Source organism: Protomyctophum bolini (assembly GCF_963924005.1).
Source record: "Protomyctophum bolini genome assembly, chromosome: 3".
In the NCBI taxonomy this organism is placed as follows: domain Eukaryota; kingdom Metazoa; phylum Chordata; class Actinopteri; order Myctophiformes; family Myctophidae; genus Protomyctophum; species Protomyctophum bolini.
The window spans coordinates 32,588,956-32,608,955 of NC_137864.1; the positions used below are offsets into that span (position 1 = coordinate 32,588,956).

General features: G+C 41.9%; 1 protein-coding gene across 1 annotated transcript in view; it reads right to left on the reverse strand.

The window, feature by feature from the left end:
* Positions 1 to 20,000, reverse strand: part of LOC308312524 (zeta-sarcoglycan-like) — a 205,291-nt gene that overhangs the window by 138,822 nt on the left and 46,469 nt on the right. The window contains exon 3 of the mRNA XM_080759133.1: positions 14,084 to 14,185. Coding sequence (XP_080615259.1) covers positions 14,084 to 14,185 — 102 coding nt within the window. The remainder of the gene's footprint in view (positions 1 to 14,083; positions 14,186 to 20,000) is intronic.

Genomic DNA, 20,000 nt, shown 5'->3' on the forward strand with positions numbered 1-20,000 from the left:
TTTCCCCACAATACGGATGCTGGGGTTTACAGTGGTTATGTGGTTAATACCACAATACGGATGCTGGGGTTTACAGTGGTTATGTGGTTAATACCACAATACGGATGCTAGGGTTTACAGTGGTTATGTGGTTAATACCACAATACGGATGCTGGGGTTTACAGTGGTTATGTGGTTAAAAGCAAGTGCTCCAGTACTTTATTGACAAAGAAACATTCACTTGCAGTGAAGAGTAAAGAGTAAAGTTTGACTAAGAGTATCTATTCTTTGACACTAGTAGGCACTCTCTTCGTCGTCGTCCCCCCGCCCGTCCCTTCAATTTAACTTCAATCACCAGAGCCGACTTCTCATCTGATATCTGTTTAATATTGCAGAGGGATGTGGGAAGCGGCCCAGAAATCTGACAGCCCTCTGACAGGCGTCTGTGCATGCCAACGCTCTCGTCCTCTGATGGTCGCGCTTATCGCCGACAGGCACGTTTGGCTCCTTTTTCCTCGAGCCGCCGGAGGTGTGCGAGCACCACCCTCGGCAGGGTGACACGATGTTAGAATCAAGTGCACTTGGCAGCCGTCGGACTGGGATGTCCGACAGGGAGGGTTTATTATTAACGGGACGGCCGGCTAAGCGGAGGATCCAGTCATACGGTAGGAAGTGGATAATGAACTATGACAGAGATAATCATGGAGCATAAAATGTAACACAGACCTTCCCTGCCTACAAAGTAGAGCTTTCAAATACACCACCGATTACACACCGATAACACATAGTTGTATCTTTTTGTTCTGTTTTCACAGACAACTTCCCTCTTTACTTTAGACTTTTGGATGTATAACTCTCACCTTGAACCATGAAAAAGCTCTTGTTCGAAGGGTTAGGGCATCTTTATTAATTACCGGTAACTTTCATAGCAATATGGTCATTATTGTATAACGTGGTTTGTCACATGCTCCAGTTCTTAAATTAGCCATTGTGTAGAAAGTTATTGGCCTGAATCTATACACTCACTTGCTGACTGTGTATAATTAATACTATAGGGCCTTACCCGTTCTAATATGTGACCTGATTTGACTGAGAGACTGCCATCGCGCATATTCTTGCTTTTCACCAGAGCCATATCTCCAAAACTGAGAGATTCATATGACATGAAAAAACAAAAATCCAATGGCAGTCTCTCAGTCAAATTTGGTCACATATATGAACAGGAAATTATGTACAGTGTGGGTAATGCAATTTTATAGATCACATTGATGGGAGGGAATTGTTAACGGATGATCTTGGGAAGTTGGGTTGGGCACAAAGGTATAATATTATTAGGCAAGTGGTCTGCGTGCACTTGATAATGGGGAGAGAGCGAGTGCATTTTCTGGCACCGAGGTGAAATATAAAACCTTATACTGTATATAAGTATAATATATATAAGTCTTGATATAGACGTGGTGCACATATGTGACACATCTTCCTGACTCATATACCTCCGGTGAGTGTGAAGGTGTTCTAGGTGACATGCACCACCACTGGCTGACGCATCATCAAAAGGCCAGCACTCCTAGCTGGTGGCATTGCAGGTGACAGCGTCGTCCTTATGCGTCAGGTTTACTGAGACAGGAGTAGCAACAGCACACACAGGGACGTCATTTTGGGGTCTCAGGGGATGGCGTTTGCCACGCTCCTTGCGTGTATATTTAACCTCAGATTATGTTCTTCTGATAGCCGAGTGGTATAGGGCGTGTACTGTGACTTAGTACTACATAGTCACAGTGGCTCTCAAAGTGGGGTCCAGAAAGAGAATGTGACATCATCACACCATTGAAAATAACAGCTGAAAACCTCACAAGATGGCGCCACCTAGGGCGGGTCAGCGGCCGCTCGTTCTAAATAGTATAAAAATCGAACCAATTTAGTTTGAACGAATTTAACCCTGTACTCATCGGCTATTAGAAAACTTTTTAATTAACAAGCTCAGAATGCGTTGCAAAGTGACATGTTTTTGTTTGTTTCTGTCCTGTTTATGTATGGACGAATGTATTGTATTGTTCTGTCTACTATATTTGCTGTATGTTGTTGGACCCCCTCGAAAACGAGATGATACATCTCAAGGGGATATCCTTTCTCAATAAAGGTGCATAATGTTGTGAGCTTGTAGATCTGCTACAAGATCTGCAAAAACTAAATCTTGAATATTTGTTGAAAGCAAATAAGGGTACATTTGGTTCCATTTGTACAGAGTTTTGTGGGTTCTTGGAATGAAAACGTTTGAGAACCACTTAAATAGTGGTCACTTTTTCCCCCCTGAAATGACAACTCTGCATCCCACCACGAAAGGATAGGTCCGTACTGACGGCTGCATCCCCTATACGGTCACACTCGAGGCCACTAGAGTGTTTACAATACTGCAACGTCCAAATCAATAGAGGCCGTCAAGAGGAGAACAGCGTAATGTTCCATTAGAGCTCTCAGCTATTCAATTACAGCTCCAGAGCTGTAGAACTTTCAGCTAGCTCAGGTCCCCAGAGGAGCAGGAAATATGAGCCGACCCACAGAGCCATAAATCTAACACTGACAAACGGCAAAAATAAAGTTATGGCATTTCTCCCCCCTCTTCTTTTTTTCCTCACCTTTCCCTGATGCTGCGGTAAAGCATGACAGCGGTAGGTAAGGTGCTACCGGTACCTTCCTTGTTTTGTTTTGTCATTCTTATTTTTTCTTTCTTTCTTTTTAAGCTAAACTGTGGTAGAATGTTGAGCACATGTGACCTGGGACAGTAGTTTGATATACAAGGGGGCCATGGTCATTTTTCAGTTCTTTACATATTATGAAACTGCAAGAAAAAGAATGCATAGGCCTACTGTACCAATAAGTCTACACAATTAGAGAATGTTGTTATCTTGATAGTTTGCCTGTTATCTCTCCTTTTTTAAATAGGCTACTGTATTTATTTGGCATTTTGTAGTATGAAAAAATGGCAAAAAACAGTGGCAGATAAATTAGGCCTATGTAAATGTTCCAGATGAGTACAAATAGCTGTATTAGCCTGTTATTATTATTTGTCTGCAGAACCCCCATCTGAAAATAATGTATGCCAGGGACAAGATTGGTTTTGTTAAATGCTTGTAGATCGGCTATTTTCGCTTATTTTGGGCTTGTTTTCATATACCGGGTTGCTTATTTCTCTCCCGCAACGATAGCCGTTAGTTCATTTAGCATTATATTGATATCAATCGTCAATCCTGTAGCTAAAACAAGTACATTATCGCGCTATATTACATATCGATGCGATCTGCATTATTATGACCTTAATTTTCATGGCAGGTACATTCCAAAGCAACTAATAATAACCACGTTATGGTGACATAATGTTACAATTTTTTCATTCAATTCATTAGAGTCTTCTTCTGCTGAAAATAGGAAGCCATTTCCATTGTTTTGATCACCAGTGCCCCTAGTTAAAACAGTAGCATGAATTAGCTTTAGGAGGACCGAAAATAAACACACTTTTTACAAAAAATACTGTTAATACTTCTTCCTCTGCTATTTCTGTTAGCCAGTTAGTAAAAGACTAGTATTATCTTCAAAAACGATTGTGTACAAAAAGGCGGATTTTAGCGGAATGTGCATACCTTAGCAGGAAAGCTGTATTTTCTGGTTAGCATTGGTTAACCCAATGGTTATAACATTAGACATAGTGACATGTTTAAGCAATTACAACGACTTAATGACACTAAAACGACTTTCTGATGGAATAAAAACATTCTTTAACATTCCAACTGTGTTAATGTGGCTAAAAACGAAAATCACAACAAACAAAAAAGTATTTTGGTCAATTGTGAACTTTCAATACTGCCAACTGGTATGTATGTATGTATGTATGTATGTACAGTATGTTTTTTTTTTTTTTTTTTTTCTTTTGCAAATGACAAATGCAAATGATTTCCCAGATTGGAAGGTATAACAATGTCTTTCCAGCTCTAAATGGGTTCTTGCACATGCATGTTTGTGTGCAACAGTTCTTGCCAAACCTGGCCACAATGAGAGGTCTGTCTGGTCACCCTATATACAATGTATTCCAATGAGAATGCACATGGTCCCCCGGTTGGGGAAAATAATCTTGTTTCCATGCGAGGCCAGTGAGAACGGCTAAGCAGTGTCTGTGTGCTTATATGTTTGCGCTTCAGGTGGGTTTCATGCACATTGCAGTATTGACACTTTTACTGTGAAAAAAATAAATAAAAAAATATAAATCTGATAGTTCCACCCCTGCTCCTCCCCGGTGCATGGAGAAAGATATAGTGCTATAGGCTCTTTTTTATTTTATTTTATTTATATCCAACAAGGCAGCACCTCATCCAGGCATTGTATACCGCTGATAACTAGGCCTGTCTGCTGGGAGCCAATATACCATACCAACAGGGGCTGGCGATACAGAGAGGAGAGGAGAGGAGAGGAGAGGAGAGGAAGAGATAGAGATAGAGATAGAGATAGAGAGAACATAAGGGTTAAGCTGATTGGTGAGGAGGCAGGAAGAGAGGATGTGGTTTGTGTCCCCTGTGGTAGAGGGGTCCTGATCGGGTCCCTATGGGGACAATTACAGGGCCTGGTGGCAAACGGCCCTACTATGTGTGTCTCTGCGTGTGCATGTTTATATGTGCCTGCACTGCGTTTCTGCCTTAGTGTGCATGTGTGTGTTTGTGATGGCGTACAGTATAAAGTAGGCCTATAATGCACCTGCACAGTATTTTTCCTGCACTACCACTTTTAACATGCCATCCCTGAGTTCAAAAATAGCAAAGATAGCACATACATTGCATCTTGTATTGCTCATGTGTGTGTGTGTGTGTGTGTGTGTGTGTGTGTGTGTGTGTGTGTGTGTGTGTGTGTGTGTGTGTGTGTGTGTGTGTGTGTGCGCGTGCGTGTGGTAGGCCTATGTGCGCACACTTCTGCAAGGCCACATTTATTTGTAATTTATTTGCAACACTGTTGCAAGTGAAACAATGTTACATTGTTTGGTCCTAAAGCCTGGAAATGAATTTCCAATGGATTCCATCTTCAGAGTTACAGTTAATTTTGTCCTTTTTCCTTGTTTATTATAGTTATAAAAATAAAAAAACATCTGTGATTAACAATAGCTTAACTGTACATGTTTCACACATTGTTCTACAGCATAAATGAGTATGTGGTGATTTGTGGAGATTGTCTTAAACAAACAAACAAAACAACACCTGTGAATATCCTATGCCTTTGTTTGCTACAGGGCTTATATTCCTGTCCAACATCCAATGCAAACAATTCATTGGAAATCTGCACTGGCAAGCCATATGCAAAGATAATTTCAATAAGACGTCATCTCTTAAACACGTTATTGCACGTCAGGGTGGCATTTCGGGAAAATATTTGGTAGAAATGATTAGTCATCATTAAAACAGCTACAGTTATGTAATGTAATGTTCAAGTGTAAACAGTTTATGTAAAGTTATTCTGGGTATATCCCTGTATTTGGCCTTTAACTCAAGCAGATCATTGTTTGCTTGTCAATCCGACATTGTTGACACCTAGGTGCATCTCTTTGTCAATGTTATAGATAGCCAAACTGAGAAAGATGATACTGACATGCTACTGACCATGATAGTGACCACGATACTGACATGATACTGACCATGATACTGTGATACTGACCATTATACTGACATGATACTGACCATGATACTGTGATACTGAGTGACCATGATACTGACTATTATACTGCCCATGAATGATACCATGATACTGACATGACACAACTGCTAGATCCAACACACAAGGTTGAACATATAAACAACCAGAACATTCCCTGTGCCACTCAGGGAATGTTCTGTATTGCTCAACTCAAAAGACAAACCAAGATCAAACTAATGACACAATGGGTACTCAGTTTGCTGCCAAAATTAAGTTGCACTTAATGGTGTTAATGGGTTTGGCCTGAAAGTCATACCGAACGGCAACATTTGTTTGTTTGCTAGACAGGCTTTATCCACAGATAAAGGATTTGACCCTTCCAGCAGTTATGCAAATAGAGGTCGTTATGCAAAATTATTAAATGTAAATTGAGATAATCACCATTCCGAAAACAGAGTTTCTGCATGGGGCTCAGGGTTCATGGGGAGTTTTTATATATTTATAATTTTTGTATTATCTCTCTCCCCATGCATCTCTTTCACAACTTCATCCCCTCACTGCCTCTCTTCTTTCTTCTCCTCTCCCTCTCTTCACACTCTCCCTCTCTTTTGCTCTCCTCATCCCTCTCTTCTCTCTGTTGGGCTTTCTCCCCTTGCCCTATAGAGCGTCGTAGTCCCGCCCCCTACCAGGGCCTATAGGAAATGATTCCCCGTTCATTTTCCTCATAGACATTTCAAAAATACCTTTAAAGCCTCGTACAAAGCCAACTCGAGTTGTGAGAAATCATGACAACAAACACAATTTTTCGGGCCGAACAAATAATTAGAAATAAGAAGAAAACGGCAGGTTTAGGTTACAACACTTTTTTTCTTGTTTTTAGGTCTTTAAATAAATACTTTTTGAAATGTCTATTGGGAATTATTTCCCAATCCTGGGCCTGGCGTCGTCATGAAAGGGGTCGGGACTGCTACGCTCTATAGCTCTCTCTCTCTCTCTCTCTCTCCAACTCTTAGAGACTGGTGAGACTAAACTATTAGTTATACTAATACTATTCAGTATTTAAATGTGGACTGGGAGAAGCAAAACAACGCGATGGCAAAACCCTGCACAACTGGAACCACTGTGCTTTTAAAAATATATATATTTTAGTATCTGTGGCCTATAGAACAGATCACACAGGTCAGCTTGGGACGAATACCAGGCCTTCCTCCTGGAAAGTCTGGTGGCACGATGTTACTCTTTTCTTACTCTATATGATAGTTCTGCATTCTACTGTTGTCAATGTTGTCATTGTGAATGAATGCATGGGAACCGAATGGAAACAAGACCGCAAGGACTTTCTTCGGTGCTGTCCTTTTGGACCAATGCTGTGCTTGCATCTTATTATTGTCTAATACAATTATCAATCAATCAATCTGCTCCTCACATTTCACCCTTTGTTTTTTTTTTAATCACTGATGTTCCCTCTCCGCGTCTCCAAGTGTACAATAGACTACTTTGATAATATTTGTAATAGGCATTAGGCTCTATATGCACACAGAATAACTCTTCCTACTTCCAGGCCTCTTCCCTACTTCCTTCAGGTGTAACTGGGGATACTAATTGAGGCTCTGTTCTGGTAAAACAGTCAGGGTGCTGCTATAGGCCTATCTCGCAGCCCTTCCCTAACTTAACTTAACTTAACTTTAACTGCCTTAAATGGTGCAGAGAAAGCAGGTAGGGATGTAGCTCTGGTCCATGAGTAAGGCCGTTTCCAAATGTTAAAATGTAAAAGACCAATATTATTATGAAGAAAACAAGATGTTAAGACCGCTAAAACAAATAGAATAAAGTTTACCTTCAGAAAAAGCATTGTTTATGGCTTCTGAATGTAGGTCTTTTAACATGTAATGTCTATGGAGTGACGTCACGTCAACACCACTAGGTCTGGAAAGGGGGCGGGGAAGGGCTGCGAGACAGGCCTATTGTGCATGTTGGCTCACTGGAAACACTCTGCTACACCAGTGTGTCTCAAAGTGACCTTGACTCAATATTGTTCTTTTTATATATATATAATGATATATTAAGCAGATGGTGGGAACATCCCCTGTACCATGCCAGGGCCAAACTACAAAACAGATGCACAGGCCAAAGATAAAATGACCCGCAAATTACAGACACAATGTTCATGTATGCCTTTTCTGCCTCCCTCAACAAAATGTTACCATAATTATGCAGACGATACACACATTTACATAACCACATCACCAGGGGACTGTGGTCCAATAAAAGCAAATGCATTGAACAAGTCAACAATTGAATGTGCCAGAATGCTCTTCAATAAAACAAAGACGAAAACTGAAGTAATAGTATTTTTTGAGCCATGGACTAAAGTCTGTGTTCAGCTTTACTCGCAGTTTCTGAAGTTGGACTTGAACAGCTTCCTGGTGAAGTCAAGGCACAGTTGACTGAGCTTCTCTGTGTATCCTGAGTACCTCTGGCCAAGTATGATTTTGCACGATGGTTTCTGAACTGTTTCCAGCCTTTTAGTTTGGCCGACAGTCAAGAAACTGTGCCGGACTGGGACTGCATACTCCAGCATAACGGGAGCACATACGGTATAGCCTGTGCAGATCAAAACCTATTTAGGGTTTTGGACTCCAAAGTTCAGGTGACATAGCACAAAGAGCTTTCTATTGACTGAGGTTAACATATAGTAGTTTGCCGTGCTGCACTGTATGGTCATATTTGTACATGTAGTATTTCAGAATTATTGTCTATTCTCTTGACTCTAATAACTATGTTTTAAGTATCTTCAAATGTCCTTTTATAATATGTTTCTTTTGAATTTCATCTTAAAGGAATAGTTCAGTTACTCATTCCAAAACAATGGTGACCTTTTTCATCCCACGGGGGAAATTCAGTCTTCAGCTTCACCCAGCTGATTGTGGCCAACAGAGTGCATGGAATGGAACTCAAGACGACCAGGGCCACTGGCTTCCCAGACGGACCATTCAGCTATGGCCACCCCGATGATGTCTTCAATAAGAAGAAAACGTTGGTTTACATGACATTCCTTTACGACGTTGTACGTTGGATTCATCATTCACATAAAGTTTACATGAATGAATTAATTAATCCAACAAAATGAGAAGTTACTTGATGAATTAAAGCAAAATGGACGTCCAGATTAACAACTGTCTTTTTACAAAATTATTATTGGGATGGGTTACACAATTGTACAACATTGTACTCCAGTACAGTATTTGAATGTATTAATACACACACGCACACTCTCATTCCCTCTCTGCTTTCCTTCCATCCTTCCATTTGTTTGCACTCCTCTCTCGGTATCCAGTGCTGGGATGACGGAGTCTGGCCTTGTCATCCCCACCCATGGGACCCCAACCAGTTGAGGACCATGGAGGACAGAGGACATAGCAAATGTCACTTGTTGTAACCAAAAATCTATGTAATACTGAAAATAGCTTCTCTCACGGACGGACAGACGCAGACGCACGGACACACACACGTAGGCATGCACACGCACACACGCACGCACGTTTTGTAAATGTAAGCCATAGTGTCGCACAAACATAGCAATAATGAAAAAAGAGGAACGGTTTAGGACATACAAGGTTTCCACCGACAGCAACGATAGACTACATATACCCCTAGAGGACTTGAACCTCAGATAGCCTCAGTATGTGAGACAGTGTGAGCAGAATTAGAGATTGTATAGAGATGTGATTAATGCCTCTGCGTGCCCCTGTATGCTCTTTGTCCTGACAGAACTCTGGCTAATGAGGAGCCTGCACTCACGGAAGTCCACGGAAACACTGATATTTGGTAGGAGATAAGGAAAGTCTCAAAGACGTTAATCCCATTCCAAGCCTTCCTCACAAACACAAATCCATTGGCGGGTCTCATGTGAATGGCACAAACTGCACTCCATACTCCAAACGCCTGGAATCAAACACTATAGCTTGTCAAACTCTCTGGTCATGTCCTGAATGCCGCTTTCCGCTAATGATAGATTGAATACATTCTGAGCCCTTTTTTATACTGTTTTTATAAAGTTTAGAATTCCAGGCTTTTACTTGTAAAAGAGTATTTCTAAATTGCAGTATTGCTACTTTTTCCACCACTGGTAAATAGCAATGATGCATAATAAACACATATACACGGTAGGCTAGAACTAATTTGGTCACGATCCTGAAATTTTACTTAATTAATTGCCATTCATAAAACTGCGATTAACATGCAATTGTATTTTTCGATTGAACATTAAAGGACCACTTCACCACTTTTCAACCTATCTTCATATAACTTTTCTGCAGTTTCTATTAGCTTGGATTCCCCATCGATGTTGTGAGTCACGGGAAAAAATTGTGCCATTTTATCATGATTATTACTGAGGACCTATATGAAGATAGGTTGAAAAATGGTGAAGTGGTCCTTTAAAAAAATGTTTTGGCTTTTACAGCTTTGTAAACACAAAACATCACGACACAGACAAACATTTTAATGTACAAAGAAATGACTCATAATGACCACTGCCAATAATCTAAATAAATAATGCAGCCTACTAAAAACAGTGGAAGTATATATAACCTTGCGCAACCAAGACTTTCCACTTGCGTCTGGTATTCGTTTTAAACTGGCCCGTGTGATCCTGTCTAGGCCACGCCTACATAAAAAATATGTGTTTCTGGTTGCTGGTTTTTCCACGCCGCAATTTAAATGCTGTCTCGAGTATAACTACTAGTTTAGTCTCGCCACTGGCTACGAGTTGGAATACAAGATGTTATACAAAACAAACTGTTACTATAAGCTAAACTATGCCTCATCAAGGGTTTTATTGATGCCTTTGATTGCGGCCGGGGAATTGTTTTGGGTGATGCCGGCACGCTTGGTTGACTTATTCCGGCTGCCTATGAGTTATCTCCGCTCCCGACCGGATCAGGAACCTAGACCCAGGCTTGTCTACAAGCTCCCAAAGCATTACACTGGTGACGTGACCCGGATCGGGTTTCCCGGTGGGGAGGAGTGTAGCAGCAGTGGCTCAGAGCCTCGCTGCCTGATGACCAAAAGCCTAATATCTCCCCGTATGAAGTGGTTAAGATGTTGGTTGGCTTGATGTAGGTTCGATTCCCAGCACACATTGACACACCAATGGGTGAGAAGGCAGAGTGGAAAACCATGCACTGGAGGAGAAGAGGTGAATGATAAAACAAGCGTATCCTAATAAGAATACATGTATGGATGAATGAGTTGTATGGTGTTCCAGCACTGCACGGCTGATATCCTGAATGCCAAGCACACAACTACAGTCACACGAGAACGATGGGACCAACTTTGCTGTGTGTACAGCTCCAGAAATACGAGTATAAGAGAACGATGCCAGCCTCCACACTGTGTCCCTCCGGTACTGTTATTGGCAATGAAAAGTAAACAGGCAATCACACCGACATGTTTCAGCACAATGCCTTTCCTCAGCATAATCTGAGGCACACAATATGAGTGCTGCTGGCATCATAATTTTTTGCCTGAAAACCAACCTCCAGGGAGCTCCATTTATTTATCCATTTATTTGGGGGGCATAATTGTATCCGCCCATTCATTCATCCATTCATCCATCCATCCATTCATTCATTCATTCATCCATCCATCCATCCATCCATCCATCCATTCATTCATTCATTCATTCATTCATTCATTCATTCATTCATTCATTCATTCATTCATTCATCCATCCATCCATCCATCCATTCATCCATTCATAATGACTTGCACCACTGAGGAAAAGGTCTGAACACAAATAAAACATGAAGTGAGGGGGGCTCTTATCATCGTACATCATCATGATGTGACATGTCGTTTTTCTTTGTGCTGGACAAAACTAGCCGATTTGCTCATCTACATCAGGGGTTCTCGACGTTTTTGGACCCCCGGAAATGCTTTGGCAATGTCTCGGGACCCCCGTCCCGCCCCCTCCAGACCCCCAATATAAATTGACTGCTACAATAACCTTAATAATAGAGACAATACACCATAAATACTGAAACCAGATATAATCATTAGGGAAGGTGTATATGCATGTACTATGTGTACTATGTAAACTCTTCATTTCCATTTTCCAGCCATTCAGTTGCAGTTTTTTCTTTATAATTTGGGGACCCCAAAATAATTTGGCGGGTTGAGAACCCCTGGTCTACATGACATAAAAATTATCCATTCATTGTCAATGGCATTTAATGTTTGTGTTAGGACAAAAATCTACACTATAATATAGGAGGGGCTAGTGCCCCTCAATAATAATAATGCGTCTGTATAACGGGCAATAAAGCAGCAAATTATTCTCTGATCTAGAAAAGAATAAACCAATTTAAAAAGCATAAACATTAATGTTGCTATGAAATTTTATTGGACTAATAACATTACATTACACTGCATATGAATGCACAACTAAAACATTTGTAGGCTAATTGTTTCTGCATGATCTATCCTCACAACGCTAGCGTACCCCGCCTGCAAGAGTATGCAACGTAAATTTTCGGTACTTTTTCACCCCACTCTTGTACAAGAGCTAGCTGTGTTATGAACAAGAACAAACTATATACATGTCAATTATGACTGTGGTAACAGTCTGAAAAAAGGACGAAAACCACGGGCTGCGGTTTTCCGCCAGGGAAGCGATGGACAGACTTGAGCTTGCACAGTTGGATGCGCCGCAGCAGATTTCCGTATGACCCACCGTTCATGTGATTTAATTAGAAAAGTTTAGATCTGAAGCACCGGCCAGCGTGTGTCCGCTTTGAATAGTGCTATGGCCAGACAGTGCCCAGAGCATGGAAACTTTTATAGCAAACTAATCATAAAAAAGTATTTTTTTGCAAATAAACGTAAATGTAGGACTAGCTATCCCAGTCAAAAATAAAATGTACAGAGATGCAAGGTTTCTGCTCGACAGTGATGATTATGCATACATTCACATTATGCATGGGACTATGAGGTTGATGGTTGAACTCTGTTCCGCCAAAGCTTGTTGATGTCGAGCTCATTTACCTAAACGTCTTAGTGAATAAGATAAGTGCCCCGGAGGGCTTTTAGCCAGAGCAAAACGAAGGCTTGCAGATAGCTCAGTCTGCTCGTTCGTGTTCAATGAATCCCCCAACCCGTATAACATTCTGCAATGACAGCTATTGACAAATTGCCATTGGGGAATTTGAAAGTATTTATTTCCTACATGGTAACAGATTGCTGCCTTTTTTTTTTGCGCGCGGCCACAGTCCAATGTATCACACGCATTCATCATTGCGTCTGTCAACAACAAGAACAGAAACCTAAAGAAACCCAACAGAAAACACACCACTGGATCTTTTCCCCTCAATTCCACTCCATGCATGCGTCCAACATCACTCCTGCACACATCGATCTTTATCTCTCCGTCTATCCGTCAGACATATCTCCATCCATCTCTCTGTCTCTGTCTCTGTAATTGAAATTTCCTGCGTTCCTTTATGCTGTGATTGTCACAGGTGCGACAGTGAGACGACATCTACGGTTTCTTTACGGAACAAATGATGCATACATTCATGCATTCTCCTCACACGCGCGTGCCCTTGGGAAGATGCGCACGCGCACGCACGCACACGCGCACACACACACACACACACACACACCCACACACACACACACACACGTCACACACACACACAGCGAATGCGTGAATGCACTGATAGATAAGGGAAGATACAAGCTTGCAACATGCAACACAGCAAGGATACACACAAGTTCACACCCACACACACACACACGCGGACTGCCACATACAGTACAGGGGGAAGTAGCGTGTCCTATACATTACTGCAGCTGACAGGACCAATGATGCCTGCTAGTCATGATGAATGGATGTGAGGGGACAGCATTGGATCATACACATGTACCATGTTGTACCATATGGATGATGTGGCCCAGGGTGCTTCTCACACTCTGTCATGCCATACTAGCATCATGTGGTAACATGTCATTGGTTCGACCTCCCGTTAGATCAACCATTACTCTAACCCTAACCAAAACATAACCGCAAGCACGGGAGCAGCGCATGTCCGCCAACCTTAATGCATGTTCACCAACCTTAATGCATGTTCACCAACCTTAATGCATGTTCACCAACCTTAATGCATGTTCACCAACCTTAATGCATGTTCACCAACCTTAATGCATGTTCACCAACCTTAATGCATGTTCACCAACCTTAATGCATGTTCACCAACCTTAATGCATGTTCACCAACCTTAATGCATATTCGCCAACCTTAATGCATGTTCAGACTAAAAGGACTTCGGATCTAAGTCCGCCATCAGGTACAGCACGACGGCCGCAGAAACATTCTGTGGCAGCGACGAATGCCACATAAGATTTACTTACACACACACACACAGTGTCTTACCCTGCGTGACTGTATCTCTTTGACGTAGAGAGGAAGCAGGAACTCAGATTCTCCTTCCAGTCTCACTCCCTCCTTGGTGACGCGCAGGTTCCCCATGCCATCCTGGACAGACAGAGAGAGAGAGAGAGAGAGAGAGAGAGAGACAGACAGACAGACAGACAGACAGACAGACAGACAGACAGATGGAGAGAGACAGGGAGAGAACCAGTTAGTCATTAATTTGGTCATAGATTGAGTCTTGTGCTACAGTATGTGAGCCAAACACGCATGTTTCTGTTATTTTAAGTCTGGAATTCAAAATGTAATTGAGTAAAAGTACTGGCAACAAAATGCACTTCGATCGAGGGTATGCGTGTCACATCATACCTGGAAGTTATGCAGGAACGCCTACTGAGTGGCAAATAACTACAGTACTTTCTGGCCTTGACAGCCCATACATCCAAACAGAAAATCACAATCGGATTCATTAAACAATGTTAAACGACGTTAAACTCACTTTGCCACTCAATTTGCGCATATAGGGCCAAATTCACAACGGCGTTTACGATGATAACATGACGTGACGCTAGCGGAAAGGCATTTACGTGGATTTCCCACATTAATTTGGAATTCATGGAAATGGCCGTGAACTTGACGCTCACGTAGGTTGCTAGGAAACTCTGTTAAATCCTACGGGACGTCTTTAGGTGGCGGAGAAATTTGCGGAAGCATACACTTGCATATAGATTTATTCAGAAGGCTTTAGTCTTCATGCTGAATCAATAAATTGTTCCCAAATCTCAGATAAAATATGTAGGCATGCAGTAGGCGGCAGGCCTATTGAAATTGTTTTGTTACGGAGCTCCATGAGCCAGTTGACTGTCGGTCGGTGTGTGTGTGTGTAGGGTGTGTGTGTGTGTGTGTGGGGGGGGGGGCAGACAGCAGCGTGCTGCCGATCCGATTCACATTGGAAAATGAATAGGGCTATATAGCCCTATATAAAAAAATAGAAGACCACATTAGCCTAATGAATGGCATCAGCGTGTTTGAAAGTCGGCCAGTCATATCATAGTTTTAAGCCAGCTCACCTCCACTCGCGCTTGTTCACAAACATGACGGACAGACTTTATAATCATGTATATTGATATTGATCACATGCATGGATGCCACACACAGAATAGTTTAACTCACTGGATAAACTCACTGGATTATAATTTCTTCAGACAAGAGGATCCCAGGCCTACGAGGTAGGCCTATAATTATTCACTTATGAATGTATAGGCTATACTGTTCTTTATCGCGCAAACCATGCTCTCTCTCTCTCGCATCATCTCTCTCTCTCTCTCTCTCTCTCTCTCTAGCTCTCTCTCAAAAGACGACTTTTGCATTGACATATATCCGATATTTTAAATATCGGATATGTTTTACCTCTGCAAAGGTGTGAGTGAGCACCCGCCTTGGTCCCGAACTTAATTAAATAAATTATAATTATATTGCTTCAGCGGAGCACGCACCGTTGTAAGCTTGGAAATATTTTAATTTCCTTTGGTGTCCTTTGATGGATTTATGTCAGTTTGTACATATATAGTAGCCTACAGTGGTAATATACAATGGTGCAAAAACGACATAACATAAAAGCCTTAACTGTCCTGCTCCTACATGTGTAGAATTATAATAGAGTGCGGGCTATATTCATAGCAGTGACCGCGGCTGTGATTTCTTTCCAGCAATCATTTTTATTGTAATTTGTTAAGTCGCTATATAGTCTGCGGCTGCAAAGCCTTTTTTTCTTTTTTCTTTTTTCTCAGACAAACTGCTGTCTGCTAAGTCATGCTTGAAGCCTTTTATGGTGCGATATGGGGCGTGGATCTTATACTCTAAGGCGTGGATCAATGCAGATGAGGTTGTCGGGTGCTTTTCCGATCACTTTGCACCCGCTGCATTCAGTATGACATACACCTGCGATACGCCTGCGTACCTGTGGTACACACCACTCTCTGAATAACACGTCATCTCAACGTAGCTTGATCGGACGGATACATACGATATCTGTTTCCGCCACAGTGTAACGGTGGTGTATTTCTTTTTAATGAATTTGGCCCATACCCTCTATAGTCAAATAGGTGATGTATATACTGTACAGTAGGGTTAAAGTGATACAACTGAAACAAGCCCAGAAAACAACAACCACCAACTACCAATATTTACAAGCTAATTTACGCATGCACACACACACACACACACACACACACACACACACACACACACACACACACACACTTGTATGTTATTTTATTTATATATCATTGTCCTGTAATGCCATCCATGTCAAATGTCATGTTTTTATGTTCTGTGTGGACCCCAGGAAGATTAGCTGCTGCTATGCACCAGCTAATGGGATCCTAATAAAACTCTAAACTTGAAAGCCTAAAAGGCAGACATTAATTAATTGTTTGTTCAATACCAAAAAACCCACAATTAAATCGTTAATCACAATTAATTAATTCACACTTAATTGTCAACTTACATTTTGTAATTGTTAGTGTGTGTGTGTGTGTGTGTGTGTGTGTGTGTGTGTGTGTGTGTGTGTGTGGCCTGGTGTGCGTCTCTGCGGTTAACCCACACCATTGAGCAGTGGTTTGAAGCACTTGGAGTGCCTGTGTGTCTCGATCTATCAGGGCTAATGAAGTCACCAGCAGCTCTGCAGAGCTCCTCTCTCTCCGCTCAGCTCTCTCCTCAAGAGGGATTGTCACCAAAGTGCGCTGTCACGTTCAATTTTAAAATGTCACCAGCGGATTAATGAGGCTATCTCATTGAAAAAGTGAAAATGGGTGCATGCATTTTGTTCTGTGTGTGTGTGTGTGCGCGCGCGCGCGCGCGTGTGTGTGTGTGTGTGTGTGATAGAGACAGTTGTGAACTTGTAGATCGGCTATCTCCCTAACTCTTGTGAGACACGTTTGTATGGTAAAGTAGGGTATTCATAAAGTAGGGCATTCATTCATGAAAAAAAACCCAAAACAAAACAAAACATGAAATATGAAGATATGCCTATGTTTCTGCCCGATGGCAGCATTATGTTTTTAAAGTCATGGTAGCTGAAAACATGGACTCTCTCCAGGGTTCACTAACATGATTGACTGTCTAGTAGGTGACCAGAATACATTTCTGGCTAGACTATTACAGTACTCTAACTTCCCATCAGGATAAGAATGCAGCTAAGGATTGCTGTTGTGAATGTTCATTAATTGTTAACAAACCGAGAATCCCTCTGAAATTCTAAGAAATGTCCTCTGAGCATTATTAAGGAAAAGATAATGTGTGTGTGTGAGTGAGTGAGTGAGTGAGTGAGTGAGTGAGTGAGTGAGAGAGAGAGAGAGAGAGAGAGAGAGAGAGAGAGAGAGAGAGAGAGAGAGAGAGAGAGAGAGAGAGAGAGAGAGAGAGAGAGAGAGAGAGGCTACCGGGCTAGCATGAGTGGAGGCGCAGTGAGAGTGGCGGGGAGGAGGGAACCAATCACAGACTGAAGCCAGGCTCATACCTCGTGCCAAGTTTTCAGATTGCTTTACTTAACGTACAGTATATCACCTTCGTCCATTTCCAACCTTATCTTTGTATAATTGGTCCTCATGAATGCTCATTCTGTCTGCTCATTGGTCCTCATGAATACTCATTAATTCTGTCTACTCACTGTGTGTCTCATTGGTGGGCCATGGACAGAGACATGCCTACCTATGACATCATTGATGGTAATTCCAAGCAAATGGCAGGGAAAGGCTACAGCCAAGTTAGTAGGCATTTGAAAATGGGGTTTTAAATGACCAAACCTGCCCGATGATGTCACTGGCAGGCAGGTTTTTGAACTGTCTAGCCGTCCTCTGAGACATACCGAGTTAAATGTATGATGATAGTATGATTGAAAAAAGGATCTCTATAGCATTCTTGATCTGTGTAATCAACACTAGAGGGCGATGCATCTCATTTTCAGTTAGTAAACTAACCTGACAGCACCCACCCCCCTCCACCCAGTCAATGCAGACGCAACAGTGAAATAAAAATACAAAATAACTGTCAATGTGATGGAGCCAAACCAAGCTCAGGCTCCATCCGTAAGCAAGCCTCATACAGTAATGTCTCTCCTTGTTCTAGGATCGATCACTCTGGTACATTTACACATGGACTACTGGGATGTATGCTAAAGTACTGCAGCAGATGCCTCCTTAGAATAACTGCTGCAAATGTTTCACTGTTGATAGATTGCATGCATGTTTGCTCATTATATTCATTGTTGAGAGACGGTATATTGTCCATATTCCCATACGCAATCTGACACTGAGCATGGTTTATTCATGATAAATGGATGTATGCTCATATTGCTGGTGATATGGCTATGATATATCATACAGTATTAATGAGTATACATAACCCAGCCAGCCCAAGAGCAGATTATTTTTTAATCTTAGTTGTAGCTTTACTGATCTCCTTTGTGATGGGTAAAGGTGTATAGGTCTACTCCCTCTCTAGTGAGTGAGTAAGCATTCACATAGTCTACTCCCTCTCTAGTAAGTGAGTGAGTGAGTGAGTAAGCATTCATCTACTCCCTCTCTAGTGAGTGAGTGAGTAAGCATTCACCTAGTCTACTCCCTCTCTAGTGAGTGAGTGAGTAAGCATTCACCTAGTCTACTCCCTCTCTAGTGAGTGAGTGAGTAAGCATTCACCTAGTCTACTCCCTCTCGAGTGAGTGAGTGAGTAAGCATTCACCTAGTCTACTCCCTCTCTAGTGAGTGAGTGAGTAAGCATTCACCTAGTCTACTCCCTCTCTAGTGAGTGAGTAAGCATTCACCTAGTCTACTCCCTCTCTAGTGAGTGAGTGAGTAAGCATTCACCTAGTCTACTCCCTCTCTAGTGAGTGAGTGAGTAAGCATTCACCTAGTCTACTCCCTCTCTAGTGAGTGAGTGAGTAAGCATTCACCTAGTCTACTCCCTCTCTAGTGAGTGAGTGAGTAAGCATTCACCTAGTCTACTCCCTCTCTAGTGAGTGAGTAAGCATTCACCTAGTCTACTCCCTCTCTAGTGAGTGAGTGAGTGAGTAAGCATTCACCTAGTCTACTCCCTCTCTAGTGAGTGAGTGAGTAAGCATTCACACCAGTGTAAAGCACTTCTCACAAAGTGCACATACAACAGAAGAACACTGCAGAAGCATTACGAACAATAACTAAAGAACACAAGCTGTATAATTTATCTCAGAAAACAAAACAGCAGACACATTAACACACCTGGATGAAAAATCTAAACAGACATTCCCACTAATGTGTTTAAACAATACATGTAGGTGATTCTTAAAAAAAACCTAATGTCCGCAGAGGCTGCTGCAGCTCTCAGGACCGGAAGAGCATTCCAGAGTCTCAGAGCTACAGACTGAAAGGCTCCGTCACCTTTAGTTCTAAATGAATCTAAATGTGTGTCCGTCCGTGTGGGTGTCCACTGTCCATTCCTCTGTCCACACATGTACTGTATTTGGGTGTGTGTGCCCATACTGTATGTGGGTGCATGTGGGTGTGTGTGTGTGCATGTGGGTCTGTGTGTGCCCATACTGTATGTGGGTGCATGTGGGTGTGTGTGTGTGCATGTGGGTCTGTGTGTGCCCAAACTGTATGTGGGTGCATGTGGGTGTGTGTGTGTGCATGTGGGTCTGTGTGTGCCCAAACTGTATGTGGGTGCATGTGGGTGTGTGCGACTATTATGTGCACTATGCGTGTCTATACTTTATCACTTTATAGTGTATATCTATTATTGCATGGCTTATTATTGCTGTGTTTATTGTTCAACGCTGTGCACTTGTGTGACTCTCTGCTGACTGTAACAGCCTGAGGGATTAATAAAGTCTTATCGTCACCCTTGATAGTGACTTTGACCTTTTCCAACCAAAATGCAATCATCTCTT